A 21455-nucleotide genomic window follows, 5' to 3' on the forward strand; every position below is an offset into this window, starting at 1 on the left:
TTATCCAGGAACTCTCTTGGTCCCAAAGTTTTCAGTTGACAGATACTTTACTATATAAAGTAATGAAATTCAGCAGTAAAACACAAGCTTGTCCAATTCAGCAGCAAATAACACAAAGGATAAAATTATATGGAAATAAACATCTCTGCTTATATAATGGGGGGCCATCATATCACAAATGGGGTTGCATAGTTTTTCAACACATGTACTGTACAGAGTATACATAGTGTACAAGCAAAGAAAATGTTGACCAATGACAATATCCACATACTACATAGCTTAATTCTGTATCCATTCACATCTAATTCAAGATTGAGAAATTATTTTACTGTTATCTTTTGTTTAAAAAATGTTACCTTTTATTATCAAAATTAAAATTACAAACTTTTTAGCAAAACATTTGACTTTATTTAATCATGCTCTTGGCCACTAACACACCCTCTTTCTTGTGGTATGTGGTTCTCCATTAAACCTGATGTAAAGAACTCATATATGACACATGTATGTATCCATTTAAACAGCCATGCTTTAAATAGGAAGAAAACTTTAAGGAAAGAACTTGCAGGAAGCATTTGTGCATGTTGCAAACTTTGTCTTCTAACAGATGAAGAGTTGGAAATGGAAATCGCAAAAACGAAAGATTGATATTGATATCCCATATTATGGCCGAGAACTTACCGGGTGACCTAAATTACAACTGTGAGTCCTGGGCCTTAAACCTGGGTTCAATGCTTAGACACCACAGACCAAGATTAATCCATGAATTAAGTTATGCTTCCCCATCATAACCAAGTCTCAATAGTTCACCAGTTAATGTAGGAAGCAATGAGTTGTGAGCACCACACCAGCAGAGGTTTAGAAATTCGTGCGAGCTGGCCTCTTAGAGTAGATAGATACAAGCATACTTAGTCCCGATATACACAGCACATCTCCCATTCTTTTCTTAAATAACAATGCCTATAATGCCATTTCAACATAAGCAGATTAATTTCTTTTAAAATACCTCAAGCCACACCCCCAGGATGGTCCAGAAATAACAAGTTGATTCATAAAATTGAATGAATTACTCAACGATGACCAGGTGCAAATGATGTCGGGCTGCCTAAACTGAAACACTGGTTGGGTCACAGTTAGTTGGTTAGAATACTCACAAAACCATTACTGAACAATGTGTACAAAGGTGAAAACTTCATACACATTCTGTGGATCAGTCTGAGACTTCAACAATGCTAAAATTAATGTAAAAGCACTGATCTCTGTGCCCCAACTGGGGTATGGGAGACCCAGCTCCTATATAGTAATCTAGGAAAAAAAAAAGTAACTGAATCAAATGTCTGATGTGGCAATCCTAACCTAATGTTTCCTACTTTCAGTGGCGAACTACTACTTCTCAGGACCCCTTCTGGGGCTTAGTTGTGAAAGGGAAGCATCACTAATTCATGAATTAGTCTATGATGTATAGGGGTTAAACTATGGTCTTCAACTCAGGACTCAAGAGTTTCCCACTTATGTGGGATGGCACCTCTCTGGCAGGAAGGGCTGGTTTAGAGTATAATCTTTAAGAATATGACAAAGCTTTAACTTTAGCAAAATCAACTGTCAACAAGACAGCAAATTCTACCTGCCTCTGGAGCTGAATCCAAGTTCCTTGGGTTAAGAATTTGAATTATTACTTATGTATCCAATAGTGTTATATTTCCATTGAAAGTTAATACAGTATACAGTATACAGTTAATACAGTATACAGTATACAGTTAATACAGTATTTTGTTAGCTGAAGTTGTTCAATTAAAGATGGCTTGCTGCTTGAATCTCCTTATAATTGATAAAAAAAAAATTGGCTCGTTTAGCTGAACAAGTACGTACAGTACTTACTTTACACTGTCCACTAGATATCCTTATTTTTTCTGCATTAATATCTACCATGCTTCTTCTAGAAACAAGCAAAAACTTTAAATGAGGAAAGATCAAAAAGCCTCCCACACAGTGGGAAATTAATAACACATAAATTATATACATTACACATACATTGATATGAAATATCAAATTAGGTATATTTGGCTTCCCCATAGAAACTGCTTTTTTAAAAATAACAATCAAACAAACATCTTATAAATACAAAGTCAATAAAACCAAAAAAAGTTTACAAAACAAAATTATTTCAATTCATAAAAATAAATCAACACTTGTTTTTTATGGAGAGAAAGAGATAGGGAACAAATATATGAGAATTCAATGGAAAGGAACAATGTGAAAACAGCCCATGGGCTTCAGTAACTTTGACAATGATCTATAATACTCAACCACTCCATCATCCACATGTTACCAAGATGAGTACAGTATTTGTGAATGTTATCATGGAGAGGAAGGAAGTCATACTAGAGCACAGCAAACTTCTTGTTCAATGTAACAGTATTGTGATGCTTATGTATTCATTATAATATAGAAATACATTAATGTTGGTTAACAAGACATCGTTCTAAGGATTACCATGAGCTTATCTTTGGTCCAATTGCCAGCTCTCTTATGAAACAATATTTAACTACACTAATAATTACCCTCCCTGACTTTTGAAGTAACTTCTATACACGGGTACACAGGCATAATCTTGTGCAGGAGGACTGTATTTATCTACCAATTGGCTCACTTTAATTCGTCCTCGGGGAACTAAGACATTGTCTCTAATCTACATATACCATTCATATACAAAAACAAAAACATAATATTAATACCTTTGGTTAAAATAGTTTATTCTTAATACTAATGCAGTAATTCCCATACCTTGCCATTTGTGATGATACCGTTCACGAGCAGAATAAGCGGCTTTTTTTTTTTTAAACCATTCGCGTCACCGTAAACCTTCCGTGGTCAGGCTTGGGGCTCCAAGACAAGTGGTAAGAATTAGACAGAACTTCAATAAATAATAACGATTTGATATTTATAGTAAAGAAAAAAATATACATTACTGAAGTACAGACATATATACCTTGCTATATGTTGATGATGAAATGAAAGAAAAAGAGGAAAAAATGACATGAATGTGAGCCTTATGAAATTTGAACCATCCACCTAATCCCTCCACTACAGGAACACCGGGCTTATGTATGTCAATTTCAATACAAACTAGCCAGGTATTAAGATATCTACATATAAGTCTATACAATACATATTGGTAACTGGAGTTTTTGGTTCATTTTAGACACGTGGTGTACAGCTGTACTGAGCTTCCCTAAGGTAACACTACAGTAATCCCTGTATTCATACCAAAGGGGTGTAGGAAGTTATTAACCAATGACAGTAACTACTACAAGGAGCTGTACAAACTGAAGAAGATGAAAGCCATCCACCAGTCTTTTAAGAGTCCATCTTTACAGTACAGTATAAAGAAACAGGCAATCCTGCTGCTTCATCTAAATAACTCACCACTTCCTAACCTAGTCAGTATCTATGTGCAGTTTTGGTAACCATCTTCAGCATAATTTATATCTAAATACTGTACTGTATTAATTTGAACTTATGATCTTTTAATTTAGGTATATGTATTAATTAATATTTTAGTGAGAATATTTTACCAGAAATGTCCCTCAGTAACATAGCCCCCTACTTATATCATTAGGGTCTATAGTAAACTTGTATTCACTAAATGTTACGCTTTACAAGAACGCATATCCAATGTATAGAGAGACATACCGTACTCGTATTGTGAAATCTCCCTTAGCTGGATTAATTGAAAAGCCGTCAGTCTGATTGAGAGAGAATTCCAATTACTGTACTTGTAAATGTCTCTCTAAACCAGATATTTCCAGTTACTTGTGCAATTTTCTGGATTTTAATCATGCGTCCGTCTAAATATCCAAAACACTAGAATGTGAAAAAGATGTTGAATGATTAAGAAAGGAAAAAAATATAAAAATTAAGTACAATACAATAAACCTTTTTATGTACTTCCTTTTATATATTTATACTGTATATATTTTATCCATTAAAACTAGAATGGATAATAAAATCTATACAGTACAGTAATTGGCTGCACTCACTCTTATAGGCTGTAGAGGTTCAGTGAAGCTACAAGTCTTTGAAAGGTGTCATACATGCTTACCACCACACATTAGACACCCTATCACCACCAGACTCTCACCACCACACACTAGACACTCATCACTACACCAGAGTCAACACCACACACTAGACACACCACTACATGCTACACAGTCACCACAATTCACTACATACTCATCAACTCACACTAGGCTCTCATCAACACTGAACAGCACAAATTTGACACCACCATACAGTAAAAAAAAAAACAAAAAAAACACACACACACACACTAAACATTGAACATCACATTCTAGACATCTACTACACTGCAATGTTGTATGCATGTGATCACCACTACAACCAGCCCCACCTCCACACACCCAACATAAGTGGCCTGACTCCACCCCTTCTCAGCCATATAAATTTACAGATGCAACCAATATAGGGTAGGGCAATAGATATGGTAATAGTGTAAAAACTTTTATTCCAAATGCACCATGTACCCCCAGCTCTCACTCAAGGACGAGACCTCCCCTACCCCCATCCTACCACTCCTCGTCATCCTTACCTTTACAGTATTACCGGATAGGTTGCCTTATTCTATACTTGACTGACTATACACTTATATTCTTACTGACCTGACAACCTTACCTCAATTATCTTCACAGTATGACTATCATGCACATGCCAACAACTAGTGAGCAGATCGCCTCCTCGCTTAACTGTCCTACCAGATTTTACAAACCAATACTGTAAACTGACACACACTAGCCTCAGGCCCACTGCTGGGTTGGAGTGACATTCAAAGCAGACTTTTTTTTTTGTGACCGTACAGGATCTGGTGACATAACTCTTTTAATTACATGAATATCATGTTAATGCCTTTAACATCTTGTGCCTTACGTGAGGTATTTCATGACATAACTTCTACAAGGGTATGGGAATTACTGTATAAAGTAAAGTAGAAGTAACGGCACAGGTTTGTAACACAGTAACTTCCTCTGTAGTAGTGATATAAATACTATTAATATAATAGATTAAAATGTGTATGGAGTGATATAAATACTGATTAATGTGAAAAGGTTGTTAGTACAAAATCAAACTTTGTGTCTGTATCATACACCAGCGAGGCACTGAGACCCCAGTCATCTGGTATGATAAGTAGTCTTTCAAATACAGAAGAATTACTCCTACCCAACTCATTTTACAGGCAAAAGGTCATACACCAATTAAAGCCAACTTAAAGAACCTGGAACAATGAAAGGGAGTGAGTTGGTCATGCTCCGGCTAGACCATTCTTTGACGACAATGTTTTGGTGAAATTTACTGTCAGTAATAAAAGCTTGAATTGAAGGGCCTTAATTTACACAAAATATAATATTGTACAGTACATTTACAAGCTTACTGGAGTGTGTAAGTTTAAAGCTGGAAGCATGTAGCTGTCCCTAGGATATGTATCAACTGACACGATGTTATCAATAGCCATTTGAAATAAGTTTTGAAATCAAAAGTATATGAGTCTATATGCATTATATTAAATTTCTTAATAATGTTTGAAAAAAAAAATCTGAGCAAAATTGAAATATTTTGGGTAACTTACATATATGAGAGATGCCATGCAAACAAATTTAGCCTAAAAGTGACAATATATAGATGTTGCTAAATTTCAAAAGTTATTAAAGTGAAAAATAACCTAGGACAACATCTTAGTAAGTGAGAAGGCACATTTATCACTACTTCAAATTCAGTTATTGATAATGCTATCTGTGCCGATACATCTGTTTCACCATGTATGTCGTACAGAACGTATTCAAATTAAATTTCAAATTCTAAAACATCCACAGCCATCCCAGCAATATATAAACTGATTCTTTACACATTTACTAAATGGGTTTAGGCATTTCCAGGAAGTATTCACAGGAATATTAACAGCACAGCCACCATCACAAGGTCTGGTGTGGTTAGGTGCACACTCACTACAGGTACGAGTGAGAAGAGTGTTGAGGTGCTTCTATCTAAGAGATGTCTCCCTGGCTTAGCTGTGTTTCCTTACTTCCTCTGCCAGGGGCCATGGATGATGTACCTGACAACATCATAAAGCAACATAAGCAAACCAGGTCAATAATATCAGTCATAATGAAGGTACAGTAAAACCCTCTTAATCCGGACTGATTGGGGGAAATTCAATCCGTGTTAAGCAAATTTCCGGATAAGGCGATATCCAGAGGGGGTTTATTTAATCCAGAAAGTCTGGTTTAACCAAGAAATAAATAAATGAAAAATCCAGATGGCAATCCGGTTTGGTGTCTGGTGCACAAGAACCCCAGCAGTTTTATTAACAAGCCAGTCATGCTGTTAAAGCCCTTGTGTGTGCATCTCTTAACTCCTGTGGACTATTTGTGACTTTGTGGACTAATTACCATGGCTTCTAAAGGCAAGACAACTTTAAAAGGAAGTCAGAAGAGGGCCAGAAAGGAGTTAGGTTGAAGGACAACCTAGTAGTTCTGGAAGATCATGAGAAAGGTGCATCTGCAAAGGTTTTGATGGAGAAATATAACTTGAAAAAATCAACCATCAATTGCATCACCAAATATGAGGTAAATATTGTATGTCCAGTATGTACATGAATTACGTATAAGTTAAGTGATTCACGTGATTCAAAATTGTTTATTTATTTTGGCCACCACATAGGTAAATCAAGACTATTTCATGTTAATCCAGGGTGGTTTGCCAATCCGGATATAGCAGAAACCCGGATAAAAAGATCCCAGATTAAGAGAGTTTTACTGTATACATTTTCTCTGTGAGTGGCTTAATAGGTGACACCATTAAATAAGAATTATAATATTATTGTAAGCTATTATCATCATCACTGCTTTTCGGGGTATGATATATGGGCTTTGTCGTCACTGGGGAACTGAACCCTATTTTTCCCCATGTTCTTTTATTCGCTATACAGTACAAAAAATTCACTTAACAATTTTTTTCCAAGAACCTAACCCATTCGTATAGCAAGAGATACCTGTACTAACAAATTATTTTTTCACTACAAAGTTTTTTTTTCTTTGAAGTAATGGGAAACAATTTCTTACCTGTGAGGATGTTTTGGTATAAACCTCCATCATTTGAGCTCGCACATCCTCCATTAACCTTGGCATATCTTCCTTTTTCATTCCTTTTGTAGAGATGGGAGGCAAGCAGGTGACAATGATGTGACCTGCAGCAATAAATGAAAATGATCCTATATGCTACATAACACACAAAGGAGGGTTGTAAGAGTGAAAATGATATCTGTTCCCATTACAACTATCACCCCCACCCCTCCCCACAAGACGAAGATTTGTTGCAGAGACCTAAATGGTTGTCAGGTCTACCAAGATATGACTAATCCTACCTCTCCTTATCACCATTTCTGTATTTGGTACTGGACAGAGGAAATTTCAATGTGACTTTGTAAGTTATATGTCATGAAAAGAATATGAAAGGAATAACTGTAAGGCAAGAGGTCATATGTATGAATGCTCCTAGAATCATTTGGCAAATTTGAACAACCTGAAAGTAATCTGAAAAGTGAACATGATGTCCCACATAATCATATTTTAACAGGAGAAACTGTGCTACAAATTATCCTTATGATTGTGGCACATTATAGCTACTTACCTGGGTTGAATATCTTGCAAGGATGATTGAGAAAACCTCGATAGGAGGAATACACGAGAGGCAGAATTGGTAACTGGCCTTCAATTGCCAAATGAAAGGCACCCTTTTTGAATGGGAGCATCTCATCTGCCATGCTTCGTGTACCCTCTGGGAACACCCATAGCTTTACCTGAAGGAAAATGAACATGGAAAAGTGAATCCTGAATCCAGTTTTACCATCAAGAGGTGAGCTGATGCATAACAGTCACCTATTATCATGCCCAGAATGAAGCAATGGGTGCTACCACTAACAATGCAGTTACTTTTATACCCATATCAAAGGGGAAATTATATCTTAAACAATTAAAAAAATATTATTTTACCTTATGAGCACAGACATACAATTACATAATAAGTCTCCACTTACACTCTTTTCCTTTACGTAGTCTAATGCTGCATTCATTGAGGCTTTGGCTTTGTCTGGGTTTCTGCGGTCGATGAACCTGGTACCACATAGCCAAGCTGTCATCCCAAATGGCATAGCATAAAATAATTCCTTCTTGGCAATGGCTGTGATCTTGTGAAACATTGGCCACAAGTACACCATTCCTGTTCAAATAAAAACTAATTATAAACTGTTTCAAAAATGGAACACTCACCGGGTAATCGACAAGACAGCAAAAAACTGGTTAACAACATTGATATTTAATTCTCATCACTTCCTTTCTACAATACTGTGTATTCAAAGTGTCATCTCTTGCACAAGGACAACAGATGTGACAGAAAGAGCTGGATGACCTAGGGATAATAAATTATCCCCCAGATGCCTCAGGCAAGGTGGACGAAACTCACATTATGGCAGTCCAGTAATGAAAGCAACCTTGCTAATGGGACATATGCTACATGACAAGATAGTTACTATTGTTTGGAGACCTATTGCGAAGATATTGATAATTATGGTACTGGATGCCATTTATGGATGCTTCCTGGAATATATTAAGTTATTTAAATGAAATTAAATATTTAAAGGATAATGTCATGGATGGACAACACTACATAAAGTCCTATGAGTCGTACGTACATAAAAAAGGTAATATACCATACCTAAGAAATCAACCGAGCTCTGATGGTTAGCCACCACTATAGCCGGACGATCTATCACAATGTGGTCTTGGCCGCGTACCTCCCAGTGTAGGCCAAGCAAGGGGTTCAGCATACGCAGTGGTAATGTGGCTATCCTGTTAAAATGTAAACATGTTGCAACATTTATGCTCCAGGTTTCATATCAAATTATCCACTTAGTTCAATCATTTACAACATGATGTCTAAATAAATTGAATTTCACTTTCAATACAGTACCCGGTATAAGAACTGAAAGTGAAAGTAGGTTCCCTAGGCACGACAGGCAGTGGATGCTACTACTGTGGTGTATTGTCTATATACATGCTGTAATGAAGTATTTCTTAAACAGTGGGATGTGAAGGTCGTCTAGGTGGGTTGCATAGTTTCAAAAATAATAATTAAGATTTAAAAAAGTATATAAATATATATATTTTTTAATTTAGCAATACTTCTTATTCTCAACAGAAACATTGAAATTTTAATGTCTTTAAAAATTTTCATTATTGGGTAACAAAATACATAATACTGTCCTAAAATGCATGTACTGCAGCTACACATAAAATACAGTCGTTGGAAAAAATAGTTTTGTGTTCATCTTGGTGGCACTGTACTGTAATAAAATGGAAAGATGCAATATGTTGAGAACTGCTGCTAAAATAGACAGGATGTTACAAACTCATAAAATATACAAAGTACCAGGGTTATATATCACTGACATACAATTTCATATACACAAAGGTTATTAAATCTGAAAAAGTCAAAATACTTCTTCTGAGGGTTACTTTCCAAGATCTGAAAAATATGTTAACTTCTTATAGGTGTTATATGAGAGATGAACATTATTCAACTCAACCTTAGACAGTTGAACATAACCTACCCTACCCTACCCTACCCTAACCTACCATACCTACTAACCTACCATACCTACTAACCTACCATACTTATCTAACCTGATCTAATCTACTAGTTAAAACAAATAGGTTAGCTTAGATTAAAGATATCTTTGTAGACTATGTGATTTAGTAGCACCTTATAATTATGTGGACAGTATTTGGTAAACTTATTATTTCATTTCAAAGTAGTTTCTTATTAAATTTGGTCATTAAACAAATCGTAGTTTATAAGATATGAATTTCACCACCCGCTAATAATAAGTTTTCCTTCTTACTAGTCATTCGAGCAGCACATTTAAGGACTTACTCTATTACCTCGTCTGAATAACTAGGAATATCAGGTTATGCCCAACTTAATATTCTAATAGTAAGTATAATAAAATATCTACACTTATATTTACATACCAGTATATCTCGATACTTTCCGCAACAAGAACTACAGTACTTAAAAGTCGTAAGTGTTGACTATATGGCAAAACTAAGTGATTCATTTTTGCTAAAGTAAGATAAAAGTTAAGTGATGACTCATGATGAATTCAGAGAACATGTTGTTGTCTGTTCCCAGTTTTGTCGAAAAAGGATAATAGCAAATTACATCAAAATTTGTAATGTTTCTTAGATTCAGATATTAATTCATTGGTTTAAATCATCAACGGATCACATTAGTTCAGCAACTATAGACACAGTGCCAGTGTACAATGGTTAAAAGTAAGATAATTTACCCATTAAAAGCTTACTTCAACTGAAATTATTATTAATAACATAACCAATGCATTTCCAGTGACTCTACCATGTAATTTTCACCATCAAACGTCAGTACAGTTCAAGAAGTGGTTATGCGTTTCCTAATTGTTATATTTAAACAACATATTTTACTTCATTACTATATCTATCATCACAACAATAGGCACTGTAAATTTAAATGTAAAACTAAAACATCTAGAGGAAATCCTAATAACAATTCTCCTCCTATAACTCCTCAGGATACAGGCACGCCCCTCAACCATACTATGACTAGGATAATCACGAGATATTAATTAAAAATATAGTTTTAAGAAAAATACAGCCATACTCACAAGGTGTTCCTAACATCTCCTGGCCTCCAAATGATGAAGGGGATGCACAGTACAGAACACAGCATCACCATAGAATAATAGAGGAAAAATTTTAAATATAACCTAAATCTATGACTGAATTCATACACAAACGGCATGATCATCACGAAGGCTATGAGCACGTTGGTATAGTCACATGCCAACATCTTGTGCGATGTATTATATAGAGTTAGAGAGCTTGTTAAGGGGAGTTTGTGCGGCGTACACTTCAGTCTGTCAATGCAGGTTATAAATGGTTGAGAGAAACATTCCCCTCAACAGCTGGAGTCAAGAAGAGCATCGTTATAGCCTCTTGGGTACTTGGTATCTCAACCTATAAACTCTGGGATACTATGTCATTATATAGTCTTGGATCCTATAAAATTATTAGTTGTTTTTAGTTTATTAATTTTTATTTGATCACAATATATATTAGGGTGTATACTGTTATTAAAATTAAAGTTGTTTGTGATTATTTATGGCATAGAAATAATCTTATTCATAATGGGTAAAAAAATACAATACCTTGCTAGTGGTAAGGAACCTAACTAGCGATGTTTAAATTGTGTTATAGGTAGTGATGAAATAATTCAGTATCATGTCTCACAAAATCCAAATTGATATGCATGTAAGATACTAAGATACTGTGCTTGTTAATGAAAGATATCTATCGGTTGTATATTGATTTTCTATATTTTTTTAGATTATGGTCGAAACTGACAAGGATGAAAATTGCTTACAATCATAATTCTCATCACCACTCTTGGCTGAAGGATGAATTAATGATATGAATTTGTGTTTCAGTAAATATTGAATATGTTTATTTGACTACACAAGCAGTGATTTAATGTCATATTTAACTTTTGTCCTTTCATCAAAAAATATTTGTTTTACCTCATAACTAGTGGTAGACTCCAAGAATATTGTTACTCGTGAATGAGTTTTCTTATTCTTCATTAAAAAAAAAAACATAATTTGAAGGTTAAAGGGAAACTAAATGAATATTGTCTACCCTTAGTCAAATGGGCTATTAATTATTATTACACACTGGATGCAGGTAAGGCAGCCTCATTGGTGGATTGCGTGGTTGATGGTGCAGGAGAGAACTTCACATGTGCAAAATGAGGTATGCGGTGCTTCCTTCCTCTTGGGCAGTGAGGTTAGGTTAGGTTAGTTAGATAAAAGGCCATTTAATTAACTATCATTGTATAGTCTACCCACCACGCATGCGCATTTGGCTGCCTTACCGATAGACATAGACGTTTCGCATACGGTCATGTTCAACAGAAGTTTGAATAACTGGTTATGAACCCCATTGGAAATTTTTTTTTATCGCCTGTCTTGAACTATCCATGGCTGGTTGACTTACTGTTTGCATTATTTGTATACCTATACTGAGACAGTTTGAATTTGTATGGCGATTATGCTTCATAAATATACAAATATCGATGTATGTAGCAAGCGGAAGGTTTAGGATTGAAAAGGATAAAAGGGTTACGATAAATTTATACATTAAGGAAAAACGTGGCCTAATTAATATATTGAAAAATGAAGAAAACGATCGAACATCTAAAGTAAATGACAACTTTTCTGTTTCCTTACCGATGTTGGTGTTAAGGGACAATTTAAGAACACTTTCCATACTAAGACATCAGCATTTTAAAGCTTTATCAGTGATTATCCTTATTTACCGTGGATAAGATAAATCTTGATATCACACAGGAAAGGGAAACAACGGAGCACCTAACTTTCGTCTTTATTCAAGACATCTTCAGAGGCAACTGGATTACATGGACAAGAGCTTACAAATAAGGTCACCCTGTTATAAAAATTTCAAAGATATATATATATATATATATATATATATATATATATATATATATATATATATATATATATATATATATATATATATATATATAGGGTTTTATTTCATATTGTTTAGGGATATAAATTTCTTACCAGAGTTTTACGGAGATATTTACACAGAAACTATATACAGTACGATCGTGAGGAGGTGAAGCTTTGGGCCAGCTTAACACACTCTCCTCCCTGACACTCACTGATAACATTTTTGGGGTCGATGTTCTGGAATGCAAGCGGTCATGGGACTGGTATTCCAAAGTTATTTTTCTCTGCCTAAGCGGTGTGTCAGGCCTAATACTGTATTTCACTTGTAATGGTAGTACAGTATATGTTTCCCTTGTCATTTAGTGGTTTAATATCTATTTGTATTTTCTGTAATCATTAGAGAGAAGATACAGTAACCATCTAGTAGTTATGAAGTAAGTTATAGTTACAAAGGAATCATAAATTGCTCAGTTTCCGCGTGTCCATGATCTGGTAAATTTCTCTCATTTGTCTCTAGAATACAATACCGGTATAAATTTTCTCTTGCAGGTATAAAACAATTCATCTCACCAGTTTGTTTGTGGGATTTGTGGATTTAGGAGAGCATAGGGTTAAATAGAAGAGAAATATGGGAAGTTCAATCCTTATATGCATTTTTTCTGCGTAAATCAGTGATACAGGAACAACCTCTTACCGGGATTCGAACCCAGCAGGTCATAATCTAGCTTGATAATATCATCCCTTACGATACAACAACCACTAATGTTTTATATAATCCAAGCTTCGACTAATTTAATAAAACAATGATATTACAGTCGAAAATTAAGCTGTGTGTAATAGGGTAACAGGTATTTGTTATGTTCCGTGATTGTGGGAAGCTGGGATTATGTTAGGTTACACAGCATATGTCCATTTTTAATAAATACCACAATTTACTGTTATATATCCTCTTGTCTTCGCTAAAAAGATAAACATTACAGGTATATTCCTAACCTATCAGTGTCAACTAAGAGTGAGAGTGGGAGAGGGAAGGCGTTACGTCACGTAGGGCCAGCCACCACACCTTGCATAATAACCAATAATGTGTAGTGGAGTGAGATCTCTCTCTTTCTCTCCAAGGATCATCTGCGGTTTTGAACACTTGAACACATAAATCTGAACTTATTTAAATTGTTCTAGTTATTGAGAGAGACAGACAGAGAGACAGACAGACAGACAGAGAGACAGACAGACAGACAGAGAGACAGACAGACAGACAGAGACAGACAGACAGGAAGCATATACCAATGATAACCAAGACAATTATTCAGTTTTATAAGTAATATCTCTTATCGTATCTAGAATTCACAAGCGTATATCAGTATATAATATATCGGAATATATAGATAATTTTATATTTTCCCATTTATTGTAATTTGGTTGAAATGGTCAGGACAGCGTAAGGGTTTATTGGGTTATAGTTTGATTGAGGGTGATGTTAGTACAGTGGGAGGAAGAGGACGAGGGAGAGGAGAAAAGGTAGATGAGGTTTGGCGGACTAGTCAGTAGCCGAACGGTCCAGGTTATGAGATATGTCAGGATTGGTGTTGTGACAGACCTAACATAACCTAACATAACCTAACATAACCTAACATAACCTAACATAACCTAACATAACCCAACCTAACCTAACATAACCTAACATAACCTAACATAACCTAACATAACCAAACATAACCTAACATAACCTAACATAACCAAACATAACCTAACATAACCAAACATAACCTAACCTAACCTAACTAACGCAACCAAGCCTAACCTAACATGGCAAACATAACCTAACATAACCAAACATAACCTAACCTAACATAACCAAACATAACCAAACATAACCTAACATAACCAAACATAACCTAACATAACATAACCTAACATAACCTAACATAACCTAACATAACCTAACCTAACCAAACATAACCAAACATAACCTAACATAACCTAACCTAACCAAACCTAACCAAACATAACCATAACATAACCAAACATAACCTAACATAACATAACCTAACATAACCTAACATAACCTAACATAACCTAACCTAACCAAACATAACCAAACATAACCTAACATAACCTAACCTAACCAAACCTAACCAAACATAACCAAACATAACCAAACATAACCAAACCTAACCTAACATAACCTAACATAACCAAACATAACCAAACATAACCTAACATAACCAAACCTAACCTAACATAACCTAACATAGCCAAACATAACCTAACATAACCTAACATAACCAAACATAACCAAACATAACCTAACATAACCAAACCTAACCTAACATAACCTAACATAACCTAACATAACCTAACATAACCTAACATAACCAAACCTAACAACAAGAAATGTGAATGAAAGAATAAGATTTGGTTGGATTATATTAACCATTTATAATAAGGAAATGATTGAAGATTTATAATTGGAGGTTAGTGATTGGATGGAATATGACTGTTGGTTAGGTCGATAGAATGGATGATGAAATATGTTTGAGAGTTGAAGAATGGATAGAAGAATTGAACTCTCACCGATGAACTAACTTGATGAGAACATTGAAGAGATAGGGAACATAGTAATGACGAGATTTGAATTCACTTTTTTTGTTCACTTATTATGAGTTAAGGAATGAACTTACGACAGAGAGAGAGAGAGAGAGAGAGAGAGAGAGAGAGAGAGAGAGAGAGAGAGAGGTACTCGTTTTTTACATTAATTTTCTCTTGAGCCATTAAAACCTGAGCTCATTATATAGAAAACTTAATTATTTTTTATTATAATGACATAAAACAGATGGTGTGGATTATTACATTGATTATAATTTTTTGTGTGACGTTTCTTGGATAATGAAAGTTTGCGAGATTTTGCCGCAGAGTTGACAAGTCTTGGCCTGTCAAATGGTGTACTCGGGGCTATATGACACGTGTTCCTTTGTTTAAATTTGATCTCAAGAAACATTTATTTGTTTTACTATTAAGTGACTTTATTTTATAGTGTTTAAAGTCTTGGAGGAAACTCAGATTTATAAAAAACAAAAAAGTAAAGAAATATGCTTTATATGAAAGAACAGGTATACATATATTACATGTAATTTGTGTCTAAGTATATTGCTTCACAAGTATTCATGTTTTTTCTTACTCTAAATAAAACATGACATTACGGCACATTGAAATTTGTTAAGTTGAAAGTGTTTACGTTATTTAAGAGATAATGAATTGATTGGGTGTTGGAATATGTCCGAATGATTCTATAATTATTTATTTCTAAGATATACGGTAATATTATTAAGAGCAGTGTTTGTAAAGGCAGAATTTCGATTTTAAGGATCATTTCAAGAAAGGATTTTTAATATTTATTCTGAACGCCTGTGGGATAGCTATCGTAAAGAAGAGAAAAGTTGAAATGAAGGGAGGAATGTATGAGGTAATAAGAAAGGGAGGAAAGAAGATGGGTGGGTTCATTTTGGAAAGTAGAGATGCCTCAGTACAGCATGGCTCCCGCGTGCCTGCCAGACTTGTGTGCCGCCGAGCCCCGCGGTGCTGTACGACAATGTGGGCGTGGCGTCGCTGCCGGGCAGGTGAGTTCACAGGTGCGCCATGGCATCAGTCACTTCCTGGCCACTGTGACGCACACACGCCTGTACACGCCCCTACACGCCTACCTTTTGCCGCGTGTGACTCAGTGCCCTCCCCACGCGCGTGTGTGAGAACCTATTATTTAAGTGTGGCAGTGTGTGCGCTTAAGTCTCTTTTATTACTAAGTGACGATATTTGGGCACTTTACATACTTATAAATTTGATTTTAAGTGTTTTAAGACATGAAGTTTTAGTGAGTGAGGCGGTGGATAGCCCGACCCCTGCCAGGCTGACCCCGGCTGACCTAAGATGATGAATGCAGGTGAGTGCCCCCGATCCCCTTACCTGCCCACTGGTCATTAACACCACAGGTACGCCCCTTGTACCTGTACCTATAGTGAAATTTCTGGCTATACGTAAAGTTAAATATTTTTCGCTAAACAGAGAAAATAGATTAAAATAACAAAAACATTAGCGATATATATATGTGTTATGCCAGAAGTATCTTGTGTGAAGTGTTCAGTCTAGAACAGATAAGAACAGTGGACACATCAGTAGACCGAATGAGAGAACAAATGATAACTGCTGTAGTGCGCTGACAAATATCGAGTGTCTGAACGATTCTGTCACTAGTTTGAAATAATAGCATTGCTGTCAGAGATACACCTGGCACGTTTGTCTGTCATGGAAACCAGCTTTTACATATTCCACTTACTCATCATTGTTGCCATTGTCATTATTTTTATCGCTGTCACTGTTATTTTTATCACCACCATCATCCCCCACCTGTACACACACACGCACACCTCTACACAATGCTGTATACCTCTAACTTGTACATACACACATATACACAATACTGTACACGTTGACGGGACATTCCCACAGAGGGGTATTTCTCTTAAGAGTTCTTAGTTTTGATGTCTAGTGTACTTAAAGACCTTAGTTGTAGAAGCGCAGCAAAAAAATTTAAAAATAAAAATAAAATACATATTTACGTAATGGCCACACACGTTTTCCATCAGTTTCAGTGAGATCTGTCCTGTTGTTGTCTTGTCTGAAGGGTTGTTAGTCCTAAGGCACCTCAGTCTACTTGGATAGTCGAGATGATACAGTTCAGTAATGATGTTAGTTGCTGTGTTGAACTTTTTCTAGGGATGTTAGGTCTTTTTGGAGGTAGGGTGTCGATGCCTGTGTACAGTAATCCAGACTGGGATGTACTGGATTTTTCTACATTTAATAGGACCATTATCCTCCCATCTTGGTATTCGAAAGTATACTTTATAATACCAAAATTACGGTATATAATTCATCTGGTAGTTTAAAAATCACATGGTATCATTCTTATTGCTGATGGCTAGTGTGATTATCTAGTTACGCCTTAAAGAACTTAGCTATTGAAGCGTAGTAATACATCAACAACATTCACTAAAGAAGAAAAAAAAATTTACTCATTGCATGTTGATAATGTTGCAATATTTAACTCAATATACTTTTATTAATTTTATTATTTTTTCTTTTGGCTTTAATTTTTATTGTTAAATGATACGAATTACTGTCTCATTGGCTAACTGGTATTTTGTTAAGTGACTGAGCGTTTATGGCGCCCCAGAAAACCTTCAATCATTTTCTTTATTTCTGGTATTTTATTATTTTTTTTTGTGGTTTAGAATTGAATTTAAACATTTTTGTGGTTTGGTGATTTTGTATTTATGATCTGTGATTGTAGGGGGTGGGGTTGAGGTGGGTGAAGTGTGGAGGGGGGGTGTGGTGTTGAGAGGGGAAGTGAGTGGGGTGTAGTTGATGGGGGTTAAGTGGGGGTTGCCGTGGTTATAGAGTAAGTTTTGTAGTTAGTGTGCGTAGTGAACGTAGTGTGTGTGGGGGCATTGTAAGAGGTTGTTTGTGTAGAAGTGAATGAATGAATAAGAGACGTGTGTGTGTGTGTGTCTGTGTGTGTGTGTGTGTGTAGGTGTCTGTATGTGTGTGTGTGTGTGTGTGATTATCTATATACTTTAGGTCCCATTTTTATTTATATACATATTCCCATCATCTTCTATAATAGGTTGAACTCACAAGAACACAAACTTAACTCACAAGAACACAAACTTAACTCACAAGAACACTTAACTCACAAGAACACAAACTTAACTCACAAGAACACAAACTTAACTCACAAGAACACAAACTTAACTCACAAGAACACAAACTTAACTCACAAGAACACAAACTTAACTCACAAGAACTTAACTACAAGAACACAAACTTAACTCACAAGAAGAACACAAACTTAACTCACAAGAACACAAACTTAACTCACAAGAACACAAACTTAACTCACAAGAACACAAACTTAACTCACAAGAACACAAACTTAACTCACAAGAACACAAACTTAACTCACAAGAACACAAACTTAACTCACAAGAACACAAACTTAACTCACAAGAACACAAACTTAACTCACAAGAACACAAACTTAACTCACAAGAACATATTTACATAGCAGCCAGGTGGTATGGTTAATCTCCGTGTTGAATGGCAGTAGTGGTGTGTTGTATAGATGTTGTTTGGTAGTAGGGAATATGTATATTATATGTGGTATAACAATAAATGATATATAATGTAATGTAGTAGCAGGTAATTATATAACGTACATACCTCTATATAATTTGTGTGTATATTATAGCAGTAATTTGAGAATGAACCCCACCCAAAAAATTGCTTTATTAGTCAGGAAATAATTCAATGATTTGGTATATATTAAATACTATATATGGTAGATATATTATATGTAGACTCATATATTATATTCTATAGCTTTTTTGAACTTTACCCACTATTTTTTTTTATTAATTTCGAACATTTCAAGATTCGAAACAATTAATTATGATTCGAATCAGTTTCACAATAAGGAGTACCAATGAAATATTTTGCTCGAGACACGCTTCATAACAGCAAGACAAAGTGAACTCACAGATATTTTATAACAATATGTGAGTCAATTGGGGAAATATTAATAATACTGATACTATTACAATATAAACACGGTAACATTATCAAGAACAGAATGCCGTACTGCTGGAAAACTTTGAGAGATTCATGGGTTCGCTAGAAGAGTGTTTCAGAGATTCATGGGTTCGTTAAAAGACTGTTTCAGAGATTCATGGGTTTGCTAGAAGAGTGTTTCAGAGATTCATGGGTTCGTTAAAAGACTGTTTCAGAGATTCATGGGTTCGTTAAAAGACTGTTTCAGAGATTCATGGGTTCGCTAGAAGACTGTTTCAGAGATTCATGGGTTCGCTAGAAGACTGTTTCAGAGATTCATGGGTTCACTAAAAGACTGTTTCAGAGATTCATGGGTTCACTAAAAGACTGTTTCAGAGATTCATGGGTTCGTTAAAAGACTGTTTCAGAGATTCATGGGTTCGCTAGAAGAGTGTTTCAGAGATTCATGGGTTCGCTAAAAGACTGTTTCAGAGATTCATGGGTTCGCTAAAAGACTGTTTCAGAGATTCATGGGTGTCAGAGATTCATGGGTTCATGTTTCAGAGATTCATGGGTTCGCTCTGTTTCAGAGATTCATGGGTTCGCTAGAAGAGTGTTTCAGAGATTCATGGGTTCGTTAAAAGACTGTTTCAGAGATTCATGGGTTCGCTAGAAGACTGTTTCAGAGATTCATGGGTTCGCTAAAAGACTGTTTCAGAGATTCATGGGTTCGTTAAAAGACTGTTTCAGAGATTCATGGGTTCGCTAAAAGACTGTTTCAGAGATTCATGGGTTCAAATCCCATAAGACACCCGTATCCATACCTACCGCCAACTATGTATATTATGATGACTGTCGATGCGAGATCTACAAGTCTATCGAAGTAATCTGATGGAATGTTTATAATGAGAGTGTGTTGAAAACCTTTAACATTGTGGTATAATGCAAAATATTATCAATACATTATGAAATTCCCGTGGGAGTAGCGTAAAGGAAGTAGTATAAATATATAGGAAGTTGTTTCATATATATATACGCCAGTGAAGTCTTGTTTGTCTCACATGTGCCGTTGCTTACGTCACATATCACACATAGGTTGCGATAGATGAGGTGCATATCTTCTATTCTGGTCTGCATGTTTGTGTGTCAGTTCTATTTTTATAACAAAGTGGTACTGACTCATACTATAAGCTGGTGGGACTGACTCATACTGTAAGCTGGTGGGACTGACTCATACTGTAAGCTGGTGGGACTGACTCATACTATAAGCTGGTGGTACTGACTCATACTGTAAGCTGGTGGGACTGACTCATACTATAAGCTGGTGGGACTGACTCATACTATAAGCTGGTGGTACTGACTCATACTGTAAGCTGGTGGGACTGACTCATACTATAAGCTGGTGGACTGACTGCTGGTGGGACTGACTCATACTATAAGCTGGTGGTACTGACTCATACCATAAGCCGGTGGGACGACATACTATAGTTGCGGGAGACTCATACCAAGCTGGTACTGACTCATACTATAAGCTGGTGGAATTGACTCATACTATAAGCTGGTGGACTGACTCATACACTAAGCTGGTGGACTGACTCCATGCTAAGCTGTGGGACTGACTCATACTGCTGGGGACTGACCACACTATAAGCTGGTGGGGACTGACTCATACTATGCTGGTGGACTGACTCATACTATAAGCTGGTGGGACTGACTCATACTATAAGCTGGTGGTACTGACTCATACTGTAAGCTGGTGGGACTCATACCATAAGCTGGTGGGACTGACCCATACTATAAGCTGGTGGTACTGACTCATACTATAAGCTGGGTACTGACTCATACTATAAGCTGGTGGTACTGCTACTGTAAGCTGGTGGGACTGATCTATACTATAAGCTGGTGGGACTGACTATACTATAAGCTGGTGACTGACTCCATAAGCTGGTGCTGGTGGTACTGACTCCATAAGCTGCGGGACTGACTCATACTATAAGCTGGTGGGACTCATACCATAAGCTGGTGACTGACTCATACTATGTTGGTGGGACTGACTCCATGTTGCTGGCTGGTGGGACTGACTCATACTATAAGCTGGTGGGACTGACTCATACTATAAGCTGGTGGGACTGACTCATACTATAAGCTGGTGGGACTGACTCATACTATAATCTGGTGGGACTGACTCATACTATAAGCTGGTGGGACTGACTCA

The 21455-nt window shown here is 36.0% G+C and overlaps 1 protein-coding gene across 1 annotated transcript; it reads right to left on the reverse strand.

Annotated features, from left to right (window-relative positions):
* Nucleotides 1-1772: 1772 nt before the first annotated feature.
* LOC121868714 (1-acyl-sn-glycerol-3-phosphate acyltransferase alpha-like) lies at nucleotides 1773-11029 on the reverse strand. The gene is made up of 6 exons (XM_042369562.1): nucleotides 10772-11029; nucleotides 8785-8918; nucleotides 8108-8289; nucleotides 7702-7870; nucleotides 7134-7258; nucleotides 1773-6124 (listed from the first exon to the last, which is right to left on the reverse strand). Exons 1-6 carry the CDS (start codon nucleotides 10954-10956, stop codon nucleotides 6077-6079), a joined length of 843 nt encoding a protein of 280 aa, XP_042225496.1. The 5' UTR covers nucleotides 10957-11029; the 3' UTR covers nucleotides 1773-6076.
* Nucleotides 11030-21455: the final 10426 nt, after the last annotated feature.

The sequence above is a fragment of the Homarus americanus genome, unplaced genomic scaffold (assembly GCF_018991925.1).
Source record: "Homarus americanus isolate GMGI-L3 unplaced genomic scaffold, GMGI_Hamer_2.0 scaffold32583, whole genome shotgun sequence".
NCBI lineage: Eukaryota > Metazoa > Arthropoda > Malacostraca > Decapoda > Nephropidae > Homarus > Homarus americanus.